The sequence below is a fragment of the Gorilla gorilla genome, chromosome 2 (assembly GCF_029281585.2).
Source record: "Gorilla gorilla gorilla isolate KB3781 chromosome 2, NHGRI_mGorGor1-v2.1_pri, whole genome shotgun sequence".
Classification (NCBI taxonomy): Eukaryota; Metazoa; Chordata; class Mammalia; order Primates; family Hominidae; genus Gorilla; species Gorilla gorilla.
Genome location: NC_086017.1, coordinates 162,352,246 through 162,374,527, shown reverse-complemented (window position 1 = coordinate 162,374,527; position 22,282 = coordinate 162,352,246). Strand labels below are relative to the sequence as shown.

Genomic DNA, 22,282 nt, shown 5'->3' with positions numbered 1-22,282 from the left:
GTATCCCTTTTTAAAAAGTTTAGCTATATATATGAATCTTTCTTAAATGTGATCTCTAGAATTTAGGAAGCATTGTTTATATTCTTAAAGCCTCAAGGTTAACATAATGACAACTTTCACAACAGAAATTCAGTGATAATATCAGAAGTAACTATCAATGAGCAGGGCTCCACAAACAGACACCTACACAAACTGGCTCACCAGAATGCCTGCTTATCCAGTAATCCAGTTAATCATCATCCAGAAGTCTTGTTCATCTTTTAATTTTTTTCTGTTGCCTATTTCTCATCTTTAATGGACTGGCATGAGCTGGTAAGAAACAGTGAATCAACTGAGAAGTGGGCAGGGAAGGGAGGGTTGCTGAGCACACTAAAAGCTTCTGATTCTTTTGGTTCTTATTTATTTTTACATTTTTGTATAAAATCAGCATGAGAATAAAACGATTTCCCTCATTTGTGAAAGATTTGAAGTTTCTGTAGGTCCTGTATGAGGACATTAAATCATCTCAATCTGTACTAAAGATAAGGAGAGGAGACTGAGTAGATATCACGAGGTCCAAATGATGCATGTCTTTTTTAATGATTTTGTCCTGATTTTCATCCAACACATATTCCTGCCTTTTGGTCTCAATATATAATTTGGTCTCACTTGCCTTAAGAGAGCTTCTTTTCCACACATCTCTCAGTCTATTACTGCTCTGATCTGCCCTACAGAAAAGGCTGCCATGCTCTAAGACACTTGAACCCGTAAGACAGTATGTTCTCACCATTAACCCCGCTGCTTTTAAAAAAAAATCAATATTTAAGAGTTCAAAAATTACTACCAAGAGTATCTTGGAATTTCTCTTTAGCTTGTTCCTTTAGAGTGTTCCTTTAAGATGAAGAAATCTGTCCTGGCATGAGCCTCTGCTGTATCAAACCAGACAGTGGCACAGGGTAGCAGAGGCACCCAACCAGCATGTCTAAAACCTCCCATCCTAAACTGGAGGCTCATCTGTAATTGCATCAAAACTGCCAAAATAGCAATGTTTGGGGAAAGGGCGCAGGTAAGCTGTGTGCATTCACTCCATTTCAGGAGGCAAAGCTGCTCTAGAAGTTTACCTTGGTCAGTCAGTCCCTTCCATCCAACTCAAAGTGGTGGGAGCAGTGAAGGGGAATGGTGTATATCACCAGGGCATACGCATGCAGATTCCCAGCAACCTGAGGAATCTGAGAGCAGAGTTCTGGACCTGCAGCATTAGGTCACATGCAGAAATATTGCAGCTCAAAAATACGAAAGACACAAGACTCTGAGAAAATAATTTTATAAGGGTTTCTATAAGAAAAGGAATTATGTCTCTCATTAAATCATTTCTGGGATTCACTATTTCTATAAATAGTGGCTTCTACAATATTTCTAAAAGGAAAGGAATTTGGCTCTCATTAAATTATTTCTGGGAAATTATTCAATATTTCACCATATAACTATATATTACACAGTTAATATTTCTGTTTTCCAAAATAACATCTACAGTTTTTTATATTTTAAACTCAAGTGAATCCCACAAGTACTCAGTACCTACCATGAGTATGACACCACAATGGCCAGGCGCTGGGGGGTTGTGTGGCTTAGGACTGGGAAACCAAATTAGACCTGGGAATACAGCAGCATGCATTCTCTCAAGCTCTGCAAGACTGGCATTTAAACCAAAATGCATCTAACTGTCAAGAGACAGTTACCAGACAAATTAGTTACCAGCCACAGACTCTTAGTCACAGTAGACAGCTAAAAATGGAAAATGTGCTCCCCCTCCCTTATCTTTTAAAATATGAAACAGGCTCATAAGGAGAAAGGCGATAGAAGACCTACAAAGAAGCAAATGAGTACAAACCCATCATGCCCAGAGCCAAGCACACAAGGCTACAGGGAAGAGGAAGAATAGTGCTAGTGAAAGGTTTTGTGGAGGAAGTGATTTGGGGTACTCATTCCTTCTATAGGAAGTCCATAGACTGGCAAAATCAAGTCTATCAATATTTCTAGTTTTGCCATAAAGCAAAAGGAAAGCATACGGGAAAGGAAAATACGCAGAAACAAGATATTCTTGTGTAGGAAGCAGCACACAAGTTTACATGGATGTACTTTTTATGTGGAATGTGACTGACTGTATTTCATATTCCATATTTCAAAATATCCCTTTGTCATGCTTAAATTTATCAACCTAACTTGTCATTCACTGTGATATGCACTGTGCTGCCACCACAAATACAGATGAAAAAGACGCATTCTCTGACATCAAGGTACCCACTGTTCCCACAATCTTTCTTTCCCTTGATCCCTGAATACATCTTAAGAGCAAGGATTCATGACTTGTATTCCCAGAGTGCATATTCATTTATTTCACAAATATTTTAACTATCTAATGCCCTAAATATTATGCAAAGAATTCAAGAGTAAAAAAATGACATGATCTTTCTCCTCTGAAGGAGCTTGTAGTAGTGGAAGAGACAAACAAACAGCTGGAGAGAGGAGTGTTGATAGGAGAAAGACACAGGATGATAAGCACACACTCAACCCACCCCAAACCAGGCTCGGAAAGTTGAGGTTTCCTAAGGAAAGTGACAGCTAAGCTGAGGCCTCGAGGATGAAGAGAAGTTAGCCAGCCAAGAAGGTATGGAAACAGTTTTCCGCACAAATGAAAGTCTGTGCAAAAGTCCAGGCTGAGAGAAATCACAGAACCTAAAAGGAGGAAGATGGGCCCAGGACAGCAGGAACTCAGTGCTGGGGGTGGAGGAAGGAGGAGGCAGAACAAGAAAGGACTTCAACATTACAGACTCAGGGCATTCTCCTGAGGGCAAGGACAGACTACTAAATGGTTTTAAGCAGGATAATTGGTACTGTTCACATATAAGATGGGCAGTAAACATCTGTTCCGATATATCAAATAACCTTTTGAATTTAATTCTAGTCTGCCCTCTGCCCTAAATCAACACTTCCGACATCAGTGAAGAATATACAGGATTCCTAAACAATAGAAGTTCTGGATAACACCTAGCACAGCACTGGGCAATAAAACCATAATGTGAACCACATATGTAATTTAAAATTTCCTAGTAGCCAGAGTCTTAAAAAGTAAAATTAAGTTAAATTTAAGAGTAATAATATATTTTATTTAATAGAGCATTTGTAGAATATTACTTCAACATGTGATCAGTATTAAAAATATTGAGATATTTTACATTTTTTCATTCCAAGTCTGCAAAGTCTAGTGTGCATTTTATACTTACAGAACATCTCAATCTGGACTGGCCATATTTCAAGTGCTCAATACCCGCACATGGCTAGTGGCTACCATACTGAATAGTAGAGATGTAGAATGTACTTTGGGAAGCATTTCTCAGAATGCTTAAAGTACTTTTTATCATTTGTTTGTATTTGTATTCTAATTTATTAAAATAATGCAAATCAGTTTTTCAATGGGAAAAAAAAAAGGCTCAATATTGAAAAGGTACCCATAATCCCATACCAAAAATACCAGTTAACATTTGAATGTATATGTTTGTTAGACACTGTCTCATGTCCAACATATATGTAGAATACACTTTTCTAAAAGTAAGGTCCGTCTGAATAGCTCTTAATATGTAAACATTTATAATGATTTTTATGAATCCATACAAATTTCTCTTTTAGGAAAAAAACAATCACATTTCCAACATAGGTTTTAAAAAAATACATTACACATGGGATTCTGAATAAAATAAAACATTAATTCTGCTTTTACAGTTATTACCTTTTAAGATTATACCTAAATGAGTATTTCCTAGAACTTTGGAGTTTTATAGGGAACCATTATTATTTTAGGGGCATGCTGGTCTCCGTATTACCTAGAAGTTCTCAGAGACTGCCCTGCTGCTCCAGTTTCTGTTTACTGCCACCTGTCTGCTCCATTCTTCCCTTTTCATTGCCCAAAAAAGAGGAAGAAGGAAGAGGAGGGAAAAGGGAGGAGGAGAGGGGAGAAGGAAGAAAGGAGTGGGGGTTGGTGGGTAAAGGGGGAAAGAGGGAGGGAAAGGAGAAAAGGAAGACCAAAAGAAAGAAAAGGAAGAACAGAGGGAGGGAGGGAGGGATGAGTGTCTAACCTACACAGAGTAAAAATGTGGCTTCAAAAATTTGGTAGGTTTGACTATATTCATTGTCCTTCACCTTATTACTCAGCAAATGTCTTGGAGGCCGTAAGTGCCCTATGAGTGACCAGTTCACACCTCTTTTCAGGCCTCTGCCTTCAGAAGTTACAAGATGATCAATTCAACCTCCACACAGCCTCCAGATGAATCCTGCTCTCAGAACCTCCTGATCACTCAGCAGATCATTCCTGTGCTGTACTGTGTGGTCTTCATTGCAGGAATCCTACTCAATGGAGTGTCAGGATGGATATTCTTTTACGTGCCCAGCTCTAAGAGTTTCATCATCTATCTCAAGAACATTGTTATTGCTGACTTTGTGATGAGCCTGACTTTTCCTTTCAAGATCCTTGGTGACTCAGGCCTTGGTCCCTGGCAGCTGAACGTGTTTGTGTGCAGGGTCTCTGCCGTGCTCTTCTACGTCAACATGTACGTCAGCATTGTGTTCTTTGGGCTCATCAGCTTTGATAGATATTATAAAATTGTAAAGCCTCTTTGGACTTCTTTCATCCAGTCAGTGAGTTACAGCAAACTCCTGTCAGTGATAGTATGGATGCTCATGCTCCTCCTTGCTGTTCCAAATATCATTCTCACTAACCAGAATGTTAGGGAGGTTACACAAATAAAATGTATAGAACTGAAAAGTGAACTGGGACGGAAGTGGCACAAAGCATCAAACTACATCTTCGTGGCCATCTTCTGGATTGTGTTTCTTTTGTTAATCGTTTTCTATACTGCTATCACAAAGAAAATCTTTAAGTCCCACCTTAAGTCAAGTCGGAATTCCACTTCGGTCAAAAAGAAATCTAGCCGCAACATATTCAGCATCATGTTCGTGTTTTTTGTCTGTTTTGTACCTTACCATATTGCCAGAATCCCCTACACAAAGAGTCAGACCGAAGCTCATTACAGCTGCCAGTCAAAAGAAATCTTGCGGTATATGAAAGAATTCACTCTGCTACTATCTGCTGCAAATGTATGCTTGGACCCTATTATTTATTTCTTTCTATGCCAGCCATTTAGGGAAATCTTATGTAAGAAACTGCACATTCCATTAAAAGCTCAGAATGACCTAGACATTTCCAGAATCAAAAGAGGAAATACAACACTTGAAAGCACAGATACTTTGTGAGTTCCTATCCTCTTCCAAAGAAAGACCACGTGTGCATGTTGTCATCTTCAATTACATAACAGAAATCAATAAGATATGTGCCCTCATCATAAATATCATCTCTAGCACTGCCATCCAATTTAGTTCAATAAAATTCAAATATAAGTTTCCATGCTTTCTTGTAACATCAAAGAAAACATACCCATCAGTAATTTCTCTAATACTGACCTTTCTATTCTCTATTAATAAAAAATTAATACATACAATTATTCAATTCTATTATATTAAAATAAGTTAAAGTTTATAACCACTAGTCTGGTCAGTTAATGTAGAAATTTAAATAGTAAATAAAACACAACATAATCAAAGACAACTCACTCAGGCATCTTCTTTCTCTAAACACCAGAATCTAGTATGTAATTCTTTTCAACACTGTCCTTAAAGACTACCTTGAAAGCAGGCACAGTTTGACGAAGGGCTAGAGAGCTGTTTGCAATAAAAAGTCAGGTTTTTTTCCTGATTTGAAGAAGCAGGAAAAGCAGACACCCAGACAATCACTTAAGAAACCCCTTATTGATGTATTTCATGGCACTGCAAAGGAAAAGGAATATTAATTGTATACTTAGCAAGAAAATTTTTTTTTCTGATAGCACTTTGAGGATATTAGATACATGCTAAATATGTTTTCTACAAAGACTTACGTCATTTAATGAGCCTGGGGTTCTGGTGTTAGAATATTTTTAAGTAGGCTTTACTGAGAGAAACTAAATATTGGCATATGTTATCAGCAACTTCACCTGTTCAATAGTATGGGAAAAATAAGATGACTGGGAAAAAGACACACCCACACCGTAGAACATATATTAATCTATTGGCAAATGGGAAAGGAGACCATTTTCTTAGAAAGCAAATAAACTTGATTTTTTTAAATCTAAAATTTACATTAATGAGTGCAAAATAACACATAACATGAAAAGTCACACATCACATTTTTCTGGAAAACAGACAGATTTTACATCTGGAGACATGGCATACGGTTACTGGCTTATGAGCTACCAAAACTAAATTCTTTCTCTGCTATTAACTGGCTAGAAGACACTCATCTATTTTTCAAATGTTCTTTCAAAACATTTTTATAAGTAATGTTTGTATCTATTTCATGCTTTACTGTCTATATACTAATAAAGAAATGTTTTAATACTGTCTATTTTTTCTTAATAATCAACATATGAGGAAACATTACCAGATTTCCTCACAGTCAAGACATATGTAGTTTCTTTATATGCTCAATTATGCATGCTAATACAATGGAGACAGTTACATAGAGAATTCAAAAATTCTATCTGCCAGTGACTTTTCAGAAGAAGTACTCCAGACAGGGCATGGTGGCTCACACCTGTACTCCCAACACTTTGGAAGGCAAAGGTGGGCAGATCACTGAAGTCCAGGAGTCCAAGACCAGCCTGGGCAACATGGCGAAACTCTGTCTCTACAAAAAAATATAATTAGCCAGGCGTCGTGGCATACGCCGATAGTCCCAGTTACTGGGGAGACTGAGGTGGGATGATCACCTGGGCCCAAGAGGCAGAGGTTGCAGTGAGCCATGATTGTGCTACTGCACTCCAGCCTGGGCAACAGAGCAAGACCCTATGTCAAAAAAAGAAACAAAAGTACTTCATATGTCCTATAACCTCATCAATATTTTAGGCAAAACTCAGAAAAAAATACCCTAAATTGGGGAAAAGCTGGACAGGTTTTTTTTCCCTCAGTATCTACTTTCCACTGTCCTAATAGTTCCCAATTCTGGGTCAATCAGACCGTCTCAAAAAATAAAAAACGAAAATTCCTATGCTATCACAAATGTGCTTGGTAAACTAAGCTTGCTATAATTGTTTATCTAACTACATCTGCAAAAAAAAAAAACCAAAAAACAAAAACGAAACAAAAAAAAAACAAAGGCAGTGTTTATTCTTCACAACTTACATTGGCCAGGACAAATGAGTAAATACTAGGGTTTTAAATGCCCCCTACTGGGCCATGGTAAAAAGTGAAAGTGAAAAAGAGAAGATGAGTAGCACCAAGAAATGCCTTTGTGAGCACGTGCTAAAGCAGAATAGCAATGCAAAAGTAATATTTTTCAGGAAACAACATGGATTGCAGATAAGGATATTGTGAAGCAACAGCTGAGTAATAGTTACTACCTATTAGAACTTTCAGGTCCAGAGTAACAACTAAAAACCAAGTGGCAGAGAGAGCACCAGCAATAATAAATTAACCCAGCAACTTCCCAGAAATCACTAGCACTAGTGTAGGTGGGCAACAGGGAATACTTGCCAGGTCCTTTTGTAGATAAAGCTGTAGTGCAGGCACGCCAGTGTTCAGGGTGCCCACCGAGGCTTACAACTCAGGTGCCTGCAGAAGGCACTGTAAACACAGCTGTAAGGAAACAGGGGAAGCTAATGATGGTGTGCTGAGAGCCTCTGCCTCAGAGTCTCTGCCAAGAGAGGCCAAAGGGCTCTCAGCTCTAGTCAATTATTTCCTCATTTTTCAAGATATGAAAAGTCACAAAGTTTTTCCATTGCTGGGGCACCAATGAAAAGAAAATATACCTGCAGCTAGAATATGCCAATGGCTACTCTGTAACATGTGGAATGCAGAAATCTCACAGAAAGATATTCAAAAGTCACTCATGACGACTAAAAACCTCCCTTTAACAGAAATCCTTACATTCCATTTTGATGCATAAGTGATTCAACTACCTATACAAAATGTTTTAAGGTGTTTTTATAAAAGGAATATTTGAGATAAGAGTAATCAAGAAACAGATCATAGAAAGATCATAATCATATAAAAAGATTACACACTGACATCTACCCACTGAGGTGGATGAACCCTGCAATGGTCTTTTACGAAATGTTGTCATCACTAGTGCTCATTCGTTGGTCATCTTCGGCCTCCGTCTTCTTTGTCCAGAAACAGAAGCAAAACTTTTCCTCTGGGAAAGTCATTCTGTCCTGTTCTCAACCATGCAGCTATCATATGCAGCTGACCCCATCCCCCACATAAGGGGCCAGCCATAACTGACTCTAGGCAATCAGCATGTCTGATTCCACTGGCCACAAGTTGGGATGGAACATGATCCAATTTGACCTAATAAGAGCAAGTTCTAGGCTTCCGAAAAAGTTATCTGGAGGGTGTGCCACGAAGATATAAGATCTAGAAGCACTTCTTTCATCTGGCTACCATAGGGAAGAGAGCCTAAAGCACCCTATGAGTTGAAATTGACACCATGGAAGGCACACTGAAAACATGGTACAAACCCAGTCCTGGTTACAAAGCTGAGTGCCTGCATCAGTCCTCACCTAAAACCATACCCACAGCCAATAAGCCCAATTTTAATTGGTTTCTTTTCTCTTTCTTTCTTTTGGCAACTACAAATGAGAAACTCGTGATACACTGGCTTTATCTAACAGAGTAATCTAAAGAGTTCAGAAGTTCTAGAAAACACCCTCACACAAAGCTGTACTTCTGCTTGATGATGTTAGCCAAGTAGGTGTCATTAGTTCTGTGCTCTATCCTTAACCCTATTGCTGCCATCTGTATCTTCCAACTCTGGAGAAAAAGCATCAATAAATACAAAAAACATCTGTAACATCAAGAGATAATATTATACAAATTACAAATGTAACAGATCACTCCCCCAAAATGACACGGGATTTCTTTCGGGTAAGCAGCACTGTAAGGGTTTGTGTGTTTGGTACTGTGTGGTCTTCAACAGTAAAAGCCATTACTTCCTTTTGTTCACGACTTTCCACAAGACTCTAATGGCATGTGGATTACCGTTTCAAGACAAGACATGCCCGTCAAAAAAACCACTTTAACAAAATGTAGTTTTTCTTTCCCACAGGTCACTTTTCAAAATGTTTTAACCACTTTATAGCACTGCTTGTACAAAATGATTAAATGTCGTATTAATTTCTCTGCAGTAAACGTATGTGATAAATATTACATGTAAATCAGCTACAAAAAAAGAAATAAGAAAGTGCGCCCCAAAGCAATCTCAAGATTTTTAGGAAATATGAGATGTTACTGCATTCCTATCTCCCCCTGCTTCAATAGAAGTTGGGTGTAAGTAAGAAAGGGGTGTTATAAAAATAGGCCCACCTCAATAAACAGGAAAATATATGACAGGTATTCTCACTGATAAAACTTATAAGACTACTTGTTACTTTTTGAAGGTGTTCATTGTATGATTCTATGGCTTCTCTCATGGTCACAGTCATAGCCACTAGCCACTTCACTCCACTTTCTAAATATTGTATCATGTGTTTTGGGGACCTGCGACACAGGACTTAAGACAAGGGAGTAAATTTGTTCTTTATCAGCCTCCAGGTGTCACCAGCCTTAACCCCCATGGTATCAGGATGGCAAGGGAAGCCCATACCTGCACTACTTCTCCCTTCTCTCCCAAATCCCCCATCATCTGATGACCTGCTAAACCTGCCCCAAAAGTGTGTGACAAAGGGCTTACTTTCCTATCATTCCATTTCCTGACACAAATGAACACCAAGAAAACATGGCCCTCATCATATCCATACAACATTACATATTACTTAAATTCTTGATTTTTCTGTTTTCTTTTTTTGACATAGAGTCTCGCTCTTGTCCCCCAGGCTGGAGTGCAGTGGCGTGATCTCAGCTCACTGCAACCTCCACCTCCAGGGTTCGATTCTCCTGCCTCAGCCTCCCAAGTAGCTGAGATTACAGGTACCCGCCATCACGCCTGGCTAATTTTTGTATTTTTAGTAAAGATGGGGTTTTACCATGTTTGCCAGGCTGGTCTCGAACTCCTGACCTCCGGTGATCCATCCACCTTGGGCCCCAAAGTGCTGAGATGACAGGCGTGAGCACCCGGCCTCAATGTTCTATTTTCTAAGCTAAAAGGGTCTCTACATTTAACTTGCAGCTTTTTTCAAGCTGTTAGTTATGTTGTACTTTCAACCATTATCTTTCTAAAGGAATACTAGCTCTCTCTGATATCATATTGACTGCATGAGAACATAATCCTTATAAAAGCCAACTTCAACTCCACATCAAATTCACTTTCTTGTTAAGAAAAACAAGCAACTATAAAAAAATTGTCATGGCCAAGTGTAGTTCTTATCTGGCTAATAGTATGAAAGTAGTTAGGTAAAAAATAAGAAAAATGGTCTTATTTTAAATAAGAAAACCAGCATTTCCATCAAGGCCATTCAAAATAAGAGCTCCTTAAGTGTTTGCAAAGTACATTCAGAATGTTCTGGTTAATGACAGATAAAGCTCTGAGAAACATTTAAAACCTAAATGGAAAAGAATAAAATAAAAATCTATCTAAGCTGTATCAAATAAAAACTTTGTCAGCCAATAAGGCAAATTCACCTTTCTATCTGACCAAGCTGCCTCTCTCCTCAGACTTCCTTTCCCAGGACTAAAACCTCAGTCTCCTCTCCTCCCTCTCTACCCCACCCTGCAGTGATTTTACTTCTGCAGTGGTTCTCAGCTATTCCTCCCTTCCCATGTAATTTCAGATCCTTATTGCTTCTCACTTAAAATGACTGCAATCATTCCTTAACTGGCTTCTCACCTTCCACTTTCTCTCCTAACCAAGCAAACTCCAATGTTGGTAGATTCACCTAATACTGCCGAATTGACAGCTCCTTGCCTTGTATAACCATGAGCTCTCCAATGCTTACTTTATTAAAATCCCAGGGAGCATCCAAGATTTGGTCTCAATCTTTTCCTCACAGAGACACCCAAGCCCCCAAATTGCCTGACAGTCCCCCCCAAAATTTCTCATACTCCAATTATCTGTGTCATCCCCCAAGCATGCCACCTTGTAGCTCATTCTGAAGAAGCTCCTATTCACCCCACCACAGTCTGGAGCATTACACTTCCCAGATTCCCACAGGTTCTAACAGCACATAGCAGGTGATAAGATTCCTTATCATTCCTTTACAAAGCATAAAATATTCTCCAGGATAAGAGCTCAGGAGGCAGCCTGTAATCGATAAATATTTGCTGTTAGAATTTTTCATAAATACTTGATCAAGAAATATTCACATGGCTGGGTGCAGTGTTGTGCCCCTGTAGTCCTAGTTACTCAGGAGGCTGATGCAACAGGATTGCTTGAGCCAAGGAGTCTGGGACTGCAGCAAGCTATGATTAGACCTCTGAATAACCACTGCACTCCAGCCTGGACAACGTAAGACGACCCTGTCTTAAAAAAAAAAAAAAAAATCACATGGCTAGGAAAAGGGAGATGTTCTCCAAAGAACATTCTCCTGGAAAGTAACTAAAAAGTTTTAAAAATGTGTTCTGTGCTTTGAAAATGTGTTAGTCATGGCCGGGCGCGGTGGCTCACACCTGTAATCCCAGCACTTTGGGAGGCCGAGGCGGGTGGATCACGAAGTCAGGAGATCGAAACCATACTGGCTAACACGGTGAAACCCCATCTCTACTAAAAATACAAAAACTTAGCTGGGTGTGGTAGTGGGTGCCTGTAGTCCCAGCTACTCGGGAGGCTGAGGCAGGAGAACGGCGTGAACCTGGGAGGCGGATCTTGCAGTGAGCTGAGATCGCACCACTGCACTCCAGCCTGGGTGACAGAGCAAGACTCTGTCTCAAAAAAAAAAAAAAAAAAGATAATGTGTTAGTCATAAGTTCATAAGAAATGGACCATAAACAAACAAATGGGGGGAAAAAAGCATGAAATTCGGTGACTAAAAAGAAACAAGATAATCTTTAAAAGTTCTTTATTATAAATTTCCCCTCCATAAATTATCTTTTAACCATGGACCAAATAGCAGTCACACCTCACAACCAAAAGGTAAAATGAAATGTTGACGCAATAACATCAACAAAACGGCAGACAACCAAAAAGGATTGTCAAGGGGAAATGACAGGGTAATGTACCCAGCCATTCTTTTAACTGAGTTCACATTCCAAGAATGTGAAAAAAACAAATTTGCCTTCAAATCATTTCCAAACATGTATTCTCCATTTCAGTAAAGAAAAAAAAAACAAGGCAGAATTTAAATAATACAGAAACAGTAACATGGAAACCATACATCTACATTTCACTTTAAAACTACACTGCTTAATCACATCAGTCACTCTCAGATTTAAAGTTACCAATCTCAGAGCACAGAAAAAAATCTTTAGGCTAACCCAGGTGGGAAAGAATATTATGTGCAAAAAAAAAAATTATTTTCTTTCAAAACATAACCCTGAAGCACAACGGCTATAGAGAGAGGGCTGAAGTGGAGTTGCACAGGCTGTGGCAGAAGTGACTGATCATAAAAATCTTCCATTTGTAAATTATTTTGATGTAAGAGCGTCCCAAATTCACATTCCAGAGGCTGAAAACTCCATGAGGAAGGCAAGAACAGTGGTACACTGTTCTACCACCCAATGGCATGCAAATTCAAATGGTTACAAATACTAAATGGGAAGGGGGACTGGATCGACCTGATGGCCCCCATTGTAATCACTGTCCCCAGCACTTTCATTGTAAGAAGCATAACTAAGAGCCGGGACGCCAGGGTCTAACTGTGCAGGCTTGCGTGGGCCTTAATTTCTCTGCACCACAGTTTCCCCATCTGTAAGAGGCAGAATCGCCTGTATCTCATGGCTTGTTTTAACAAAAACAAGTCCTCAGACCTGTGCCTGGCTGTGGCAGTGACCACCGACCCCAACATTCGCTTTCCCCTTCCTCATTAGTTCCAAATGGCTTCCATGCTATGCCGAAAAAGCACATTTTAAAAACGCTAAATATTCAAAGCAAGTATTTCTACTGAAATACCGTTGTTTGGTATTTGTGTTCAATAAAATCAAAAGCACGTTTTGTATGGATAGGAGAGTTGACTACAGAAAATATTTTCTCAGTTCATAACTTGGCGGACAATTTAGCTTTAATTTTTATTTTACACATACAAAATATCCATGAAATATTCATAAGTAATGAATAGATTATTTCTTAAACAAAAAGTACTGCCATGACCAAGGTAAGGGAAAAATAACTTCACCTCACTTCTTCCCGCTTGGGTGTGTATTAGTGATGACATGCAACTTCCCGGAACAGTAAGTACAGTCACAAACACTTGTCCTCAGTGAAACAGATAGAAAAAAGTGGCTTATAGAAAATCAAATGAAACTCGTATTAAAAAATGAAAACTACATGTATTTCCACTGTGAATAAACTTCCACACAAAGCCAGGATGCCTAAGCTCATTCTCAGAAGGAGGAATATGATTCATCTCTCTATTAAAAGATTAATTCTCACTATTCTAAAAATTAAATAGAACTCTGAGAACAAGGGCACTTCAGTGCTTTCACATTTGGCAATCCAGACACAGAAACTGTGGCCTGAGTAGATTTTTAAGTACAATTGTTTGTACTTTTCAACTGTGTCTATAACCTTAAAGTGAACCAGGGAAGTAAACATATAAAGAGACCTAACTAAAAAAAGCAAAACAGGAACTGTCAAAAATCTTTCATCCCAGTTTTTCTCCATGCCATGGTAAAATCATTCACCACTGTTTGCAGTCAACTCCACTCATCTCTAAATTCTCTCCCTTTCATCTCCTCTACCCTCCAGTGGATGTAAACCCTGATCACTTCTCACTTACTTGTCTGCAAATATATCTTTTCTACAAGTATGTTCTTCAGTGAGTCCTGTACAATGTTGAAGCATACATATGTTAAAAGAAAGATCCTTTCCTAGCACTATGATGATGAAGTTCACAGTGGTTCTTAACATAAAATGTTTGAGAAACATTTGCTTTTTCCCTCCTAGTTTATAATTTATGGTCTTCACTGGCAAAAATAATAATTATATGAATTTGGGAGAATGTCAGAATACCTGAGATGTGACCAATATCATCATAAGCATCTTTACATTTTTTTCAAAAGTCTCCTTAGACTTTCCCTAAATTCTCCCTAGCTAGATACTTCTCATTTCATCTTTTGAGACATTTTTCTTTTTAAAAACTAATACCAAGAGATTAATTTTAGATCCTGGAAAGGTATCTTCTTTTTTCTTATCTAGAAAACTGACCAAGTATTATTAAAAGAAACCAAAGCACCTACCAAGCCAATGAAGCATTAGAAGAAACCAGACCCTAAATAACCAGGCAATGGCTTTGCATTTACACATCAACTTTGAACCAGAAAATTCAGAACTCCTGAAAATATGTTTGTTAGGTCCCCCACCATGCTAGGCTTCTTTCAAACATTCAGTTAGTTCTGCCACAGACACAATGAACATTTAACCAAACAACTTAAATACACACTGTAGGGTTCCTTTACACACAATCTATTAATTACTAAATACTATTTCAATTCATTAGGCTGTTTGAGTCAAACAGACAAATACTTATTACAAGTCTAATCTCATAAATTGAATATATAATATATTCTTCAATGAAAAATTATAAACTATAAAATAGTATAAATAACATCTAAGTAGAAATACATACGCATAGAAAAAATTTAAAACTTATGTACCAAAAATATTAACAGTAATTATCTCTCTGCATAATGATGTTCCTTTTTTATTTCTATTTCCAGATTTTTCTATAATGAACACAAAATAAGATAAATAAAATATATACATTAGCTGACTCTGTAAAACACATCTTTTTGTTTACTTCTTTTTTTAATAATAGGTGTCTCAGCAGGAATAAAAACTGCAACTATTTTTTAAATTTTAACTTTGAAATGCTGTGTTACTATATATACTGAAAAAATATTTGCTTAAACACCTTATATCTTTAATTATTAATCCCCATCAAGGCATGAAGAGTGATATTCTTTGAAATCATTATGACACAGAACATACCTTGGATACTTTAAAAAAAAAAAAAGGCTAGGTACTAAATGAAGATCTTTTCTCTAAAAAATATGACAAATAAATTGCTTAAGAAAGCATACATGAAATTGTATACATTAAAAAAACTTCTTTAGGAGACTTTCATAAAGTTAAACTACTTGCAAACCACAGTTTCATCTACGTCAATATGCAACATTTTAAAACCACACAAAAAGGAAAGGAAATTTTTAGTAAAGCCAGCAGCCTGCAATGGGGTTGCTACTGCTGCGGCTAACCAAACAGCTCATGCTTCTCTGAAGACTTGCAGCAAGGCTTGCTGAGGCTCACAGAAGATAGCCCCAGGTATGTCTTTTTAAACACTTAATATATTCAAATGCTTTTCCGTGGAAAACAAAATTGTGATTTTTCAGTATTTAAGGCTTATAAGTAGAAAAAGCCAAGCTGTATAAAAAAAAGCATCAATTTTTAAACTCTAAATAGGTCCTAGCTGTGAATGACACTATAATTTTCTTATATCTGATGAACCCATTCATCTGTCTCCAAAAGACAGGATAATTGACACCAGACTGAATACCTGAGCGAGCATAACTATTCAGTAACTCAATCTTATAACTGGGTGGATAGAGGCCATGTTGTAGATCTTCACAACAGGGAACAACAGGCCTTAAGATGACTTTCCTCTACAAACATTACAAAAGGTGATTTCAAGAAGATTCCGCTGTGATTCCCATAGAAAATCTAATAAGCTTTTATTTTGTTTTTGTTTTGTTTTGTTTTTGAGGAGTCTCGCTTTTTCACCCAGGCTGGAGTGCAGTGGTGCGATCTCAGCTCACTTCAACCTCCACATCCCGGGTTCAAACAATTCTCCTGCCTCAGCCTCCCGAGTAGCTGGGATTACAGGTGCCCGCCACCGTGTTGGCTAATTTTTGTATTTTTAGTAGAGACAGGATTTCACCATGTTGGCCAGGCTGGTCTCGAACTCTTGACCTCAAGTGATCCACCCGCCTCAGCCTCCCAAAGTGCTGGGATTACAGGCGTGAGCCACTGTGCCCAGCCAGTTTATTTATTTTCTAAGCAATGGGCACTCTATCCAAACTACAGAGACAGTTAAAATCTTGTATTGTTGTTGCTGGACTACTTCTGAGTATCTCACATTTTCACTGGTAAGTAACTGTCTGGTAAAATATTTATTAAGCACTTAGTTCTCAAACTTGTGACACAGAACACAGGATGTTATTATACAATAGTTTAACCTCTAATTTACATAAGCAAGAATTTTAAATAAACAGATGTTTCTCACTGCAATTTAGACAAAAGTTCACAAACGCAAATGTGAGAAATGTGAGATGCTCCATGATTCTTGAGAATTACTGATTAGTTATTCATTTCAGATAAATTATTCATGTACGGTATATATCGTCAGTTCTAGCTACAGAGAAAATTGATCAAAATAAATTACTCTAATTCTTCTCTTTACCATATACGTCTCATTGATACAATAGACTTATTTTATAGTTGTGCAAGCAATGGAGCACTTAAAGAAACACATTATGTTACCATTATTATGTAATATTTGAAATAAAAGTGCATAAGCCAAAATCCTAGGGCCTTAGAAAGTAACAATAAGCAAAGATGTGACACTATATCAATGCACACGAATACTAGTTTTTCACATAAAGAAGAAAAGTATGTTCAAAATTCCAAGGTACAAATGGTAACTATCCAAATTCATGGTCGCCAAGGACATCGGTAAAGCCTGGAGTAGCTTTCAGATGTGAGGAGCTTCCTTAAAGCTCTGGAATAAGCAGGATTCAGGAATAGGAAGGATAAATGCAGAGCGCTTAGAAGATGACCAATAAGAACAGATCTTAGTCCTGCCTGAACATGCTGTGAAAGCTTGAGGAACACACCAGTGCCAGCCCTCAATCTCCTCAACTGACTTGGGGATTAGACTACAGGCTATCGATAAAGTTTCCATCCATCCTTAAAATCCTATGACTCCAAAATTTCTATCACATGCAAAAGTATAAAGGCAGGAAGGAACTGTACACAGAACAGTAGAGATCCCACCAATCCCGATCTTAATCTGGGATGTAAGTAGATATGGTAGAGAGAAACTAGGTTATGGAAGCTTTGAGAGCAAAGTTGGTTTAAACTTACTGGATGGGCCTAGGTTTTGTTTTCAAATGTGCGTGAGAGAGAGAGAGAGAGTGTGTGTTTACGGCGTGCGTGTGCATGGTTGTATGCATAAAACAGCAAAATATACGAAAAGCCTAAACTTATATTCTTAGTATTTTGGTAAAAAGTTAAAAATGAATAGTTTATTTCAGCTTTATTACATAAAAATTGTTTAGAACATAGTTCCTGCCCACACAGTAAGCCCTTAGTAAAGACTGGCAGATATAATAATAATCATTATCATTTCTATCATCATCTTACTATTGTTACTGAGGCAGTGTTTTGGAGTGGTTTTGAATGTGATTCTGAGATCAGACTGACTGAGCTGGAATCCTGGCTTTATATCTTACCAGCTACACAACCTTGGGTAAGTAACCCCATTATGCCTCAATTTCCTCATCTGTAAAGCAGGGACAATAACAACACCTAGCTTATGGAAATGATAAGAAGTTAAATAAGTACATGTAAAGTATTTGGCATAGTGCCAGATACAAACCAACTGCTTAATTATTTTCATCGAGTTTGGTAAAGAATGACATCATTCATGGACTCTAACGTGCTAACTCAGATAGGGAAAGAGAAAGGGCATGTAGCCTTTAAGCAGCACTTGAATTTAGAAAGCTTTGTGTACATCTGCCTTATTCATCTGTTTGCATATATTGTTTCATTACAAATGCACACAAAGGATCATTAATTAATTGGGGAAATTAAAATTTAGAAAGATGTCAGAAGTTTTATTCTCTTATTAAAAGGCACTTACAGAGTAGCTGATCTGGCCTTCAGTGTTGGTCACTATAACTTATATTTGCTTCTTTTAAAAAGGTTGTATTATAATATAAAATGTTTCCTTGCTAAAATACAAAAATAATCTTCAGGTCTTTAAAACAAAAGAACATTGTTTAATATGCAAAAGGGGGACCCACACCAACAGGCAGCACCAGAAAGATTACTAATGTACCCTTAGCTCTAAGCATGTGAGTTTGAATAGACCAGGTCAAAGGGAGCCCTATCAGTTTAACTTGAGCTTACAAACCCGCTCAATGTTCCAGATTTGGGAGGGACATGACAAGACTTCATTGTCATTATCAGTGGTGATCACAGTAGTTCTAAGGGTATGTCTTATGCTTCTGGGCTTTTAACTGCTTCAAAACCCACGATGAAAGAAAAAAAAAGCGACTCAAGTGTTGAAGTCAGATGTTTTGATACTAATATAAATAAATCTTTCTCCAAGGATTTTGTAACCAATGAACATACATCCATGTTCTGGTAGTTGTGGGTTTTTTTGTTTGTTTTTTTGTTTTTTTTCTGTTTGTTTTTGAGACAGACTCTTGCGACCAGGCTGGAGATTTTCCATCAACTCCTTACTTCCCCTGTCAGCCTGGGTTCTCCCAGCCTTAGGAGCCATATGAATCTATGGAAAACAAAAAACTAAAACAAGAGAAAAACCAGAAGGCTTCATTAAAAGCTCTTCATGCTCAACCACAACCCTAGTTTCCTCTCTCTACTTCTCAGAATCTCGGTTCACTTATCTCCTCTGCAAACTAACTTCCAACCCAACTGGTAACAAGAACTACCAGAATGGAAAAACCTGAGGTTGAAAATATCCCTACCAAAAGCAAACCTGCTTGGGATTTCCTGAAAGTCACAAAATCAGACAATGGAAAACCCAGGCATCTTCACAATCTAGTATGTTCTCACCAGGCCATATGGTCTGGTAAGTTCACCAATAAAATTCTAAGAACTAGAAAGACAACGGTATTGTGAAGACAAATGTCTTTTAAAGAAAATAGTTGCTAATTTTAATTACTAACCTCCCTTTCCTTGTTTCTTTTACAGAGTCTTAGAAATTTTTTCTTTTCAATAAGCAGTCATCCTTACTTTCCCTCAAGATGACAAACAGTTCGTTCTTCTGCCCAGTTTATAAAGATCTGGAGCCATTCACGTATTTTTTTTATTTAGTTTTCCTTGTTGGAATTATTGGAAGTTGTTTTGCAACCTGGGCTTTTATACAGAAGAATACGAATCACAGGTGTGTGAGCATCTACTTAATTAATTTGCTTACAGCCGATTTCCTGCTTACTCTGGCATTACCAGTGAAAATTGTTGTTGACTTGGGTGTGGCACCTTGGAAGCTGAAGATATTCCACTGCCAAGTAACAGCCTGCCTCATCTATATCAATATGTATTTATCAATTATCTTCTTAGCATTTGTCAGCATTGACCGCTGTCTTCAGCTGACACACAGCTGCAAGATCTACCGAATACAAGAACCCGGATTTGCCAAAATGATATCAACCGTTGTGTGGCTAATGGTCCTTCTTATAATGGTGCCAAATATGATGATTCCCATCAAAGACATCAAGGAAAAGTCAAATGTGGGTTGTATGGAGTTTAAAAAGGAATTTGGAAGAAATTGGCATTTGCTGACAAATTTCATATGTGTAGCAATATTTTTAAATTTCTCAGCCATCATTTTAATATCCAATTGCCTTGTAATTCGACAGCTCTACAGAAACAAAGATAATGAAAATTACCCAAATGTGAAAAAGGCTCTCATCAACATACTTTTAGTGACCACGGGCTACATCATATGCTTTGTTCCTTACCACATTGTCCGAATCCCGTATACCCTCAGCCAGACAGAAGTCATAACTGATTGCTCAACCAGGATTTCACTCTTCAAAGCCAAAGAGGCTACACTGCTCCTGGCTGTGTCAAACCTGTGCTTTGATCCTATCCTGTACTATCACCTCTCAAAAGCATTCCGCTCAAAGGTCACTGAGACTTTTGCCTCACCTAAAGAGACCAAGGCTCAGAAAGAAAAATTAAGATGTGAAAATAATGCATAAAAGACAGGATTTTTTGTGCTACCAATTCTGACCTTACTGGACCATAAAGTTAATTATAGCTTTGAAAGAGAAAAAAAAAAAAAAAAAAAACTCAGTACGAAAAAATACAGTTAGCTAGCAAATATGGACAGGTTTACTTAGAAATCCTGTTTCTAAATGCAAGTCAAGCTTTATTGTTAGGCTTGCTGCTACTCATTAACCCAAATATTTGTACAAAAAACTAAACAGTCTCATTGAACGAATGTAAAATCCTGCAATATCCTTGAAATCCAAAAGAGGTCCATGACATAGACCCAAAGGTATTCATGAGTTATTCATTTAAATGCCTGGAACTGACTTCTTGATAAAAATATAAAAAATAATTTCCATGTAAATTACCAGAAAGCCCACCAGCAACATAATTTTAAAGCCTTTCAGATTACTTTTAAAAAATGCAGCTTACATAAAACAACTTGTGCCTATTTTATTTCTAATCCATCACTTCAAAAGATGGTAATCTTTCAACTCATTACTCCTCCAATTTTTAATGTCGAATTTTTTTCTAACACAATAACGAAAAGCTTTTATTTATAAAAAGGCTTGAAAAATATAGACAATCTTTAATGTATTATTTGTAATTATATTCTATCTGTAGGTTATAATAAAGGCTTCCTGATGTTAGTAATAATACATTTAGTGACTTCTCATTTCTATTTTGAAGTAACATGAAACACAGAGGCCCTGTAACATTTCAGAGGGAGTTGTTAAGTTATACTAACTACTGAAACTAGTGTTTTGGAACTAGAAAATCACATCGATAGCACATCAATGGTAAAACAGCACCAGTCAGATGGTCTTTATAAAACAGATACACTGACTTCGCATAGCAAGGCCGTGTTAGGAATGTAGCACAGGCTGAGCTACTCAGTGCCACCCAGGTCCAGAAAGATGAGCCTGACTCCACGTAGGGCCCCAGTTTAAAGTACAGGTGACTCCAGCCGGGCGTGGTGGCTCACACACTTTGGGAGGCTGAGGTGGGCGGATCTCAGGTCAAGGGTTAGAGATTAGCCTGGCCCACATGGTGAAACCCCCTCTCTACTAAAAATACAAAATTTAGCCTGCTGTGATAGTGCACGCCTGTAATCTCAGCGACTTGGGAGGCTGAGGCAGGAGAATCATTTGAACCTGGGAGGCAGAGGTTGCAGTGAGCTGAGACTGCGCCACTGCACTCCGGCCTGGGCAAAAAGAGCGAGACTCTGTCTCAAATAAATAAGTAAATAAATAAATAACAATAAAGTATAAGCTGACTCCAGCTCTCAGAGTCACAACTCTGATCAAATTCTCTCCACTGCTGGTGATGCAGAAAGAATACACAGCATTAAATACAAGACTTATTAGGAAAAAGAATATTGGAAAAATTTAGATAAGCATACATGATGACTTTGTGATTTTTATTTCATTAGTAAGATAAGCCCATATAAAAACCGCTGGTAAATCCATTTGCATTAGCTGCAATGATTAAGAAATGGTGTTCCTGGAAGCTAGGAAAACAAGTTTGATTCCAAACTCATTTTTGCATTTCACAAATTATTTTCTAAAGCTTGAAAATCCTATCTACAATTCCATAAAAATATTCTGACTCTGCAGTGAATAATAAATGAGAAAATGCATGAAGTGCCTATTACAAAACATACAACAAGATAATGCTATACAATTCTAGCTAGCTAATGGTAATGACAGAAACTCCAGCAGCCTTACACATCTGACACAGTGTAAATGACTTACCTCAGTTGCAGGCTGTAGAATGCCTATCCACTAGAACCTGTGTTTGCTGGTAGTCTAGGAAACATGGTTCACTAATGGGCAGATCAAGTATTATTCACAGAATAGCACCATGAAACTATTTTTCTGAATCTTTGGTCAAGCCCCCTTTAGTCCTCTTCTCTTTGGTCTTCATTTAGTAGGGCCCCATATGACAGATGCGGAGATGGAAAACACTTTTCTTAACCATATTTTTATAGTTTCCTCACATGCAGTGAGAAGCTAGTCAGATTTTCTCTTTTTATTAAGGGAAAAAAAACAGACAGTAGCATTCCTAAAGTCAGTGTTATCCTTTGGCTTCTTCTGAATTGAACTCATGGTA

The 22,282-nt window shown here is 37.8% G+C and overlaps 3 protein-coding genes across 13 annotated transcripts in view; 2 read left to right on the top strand and 1 right to left on the bottom strand.

The window, feature by feature from the left end:
* Positions 1-6,470, top strand: part of P2RY14 (purinergic receptor P2Y14) — a 67,006-nt gene extending 60,536 nt beyond the window's left edge. For 2 of the 4 annotated variants that reach the window (XM_019023184.4, XM_019023185.4), the window contains exon 3: positions 4,246-6,468. In XM_019023184.4, coding sequence (XP_018878729.1) covers positions 4,270-5,286 — 1,017 coding nt within the window. In that variant the 5' untranslated portion in view covers positions 4,246-4,269 and the 3' untranslated portion in view covers positions 5,287-6,468. Of the gene's footprint in view, positions 1-2,462; positions 2,648-4,245 lie in introns of those variants that run through there. The other 2 variants (XM_063704299.1, XM_063704298.1) reach the window with 2 other exon arrangements.
* Positions 1-22,282, bottom strand: part of MED12L (mediator complex subunit 12L) — a 348,784-nt gene that overhangs the window by 214,756 nt on the left and 111,746 nt on the right. The window lies entirely within an intron of this gene.
* On the top strand, positions 15,363-22,216 carry GPR171 (G protein-coupled receptor 171). 2 transcript variants are annotated; one of them, XM_063704300.1, is made up of 3 exons: positions 15,363-15,475; positions 17,590-17,678; positions 19,148-22,216. In XM_063704300.1, exon 3 carries the CDS (start codon positions 19,201-19,203, stop codon positions 20,158-20,160), a length of 960 nt encoding a protein of 319 aa, XP_063560370.1. In that variant the 5' UTR covers positions 15,363-15,475; positions 17,590-17,678; positions 19,148-19,200; the 3' UTR covers positions 20,161-22,216. The 2 variants fall into 2 exon arrangements, with proteins under 2 accessions (XP_063560370.1, XP_063560371.1); XM_063704301.1 differs by having other exon boundaries at positions 17,586-17,678.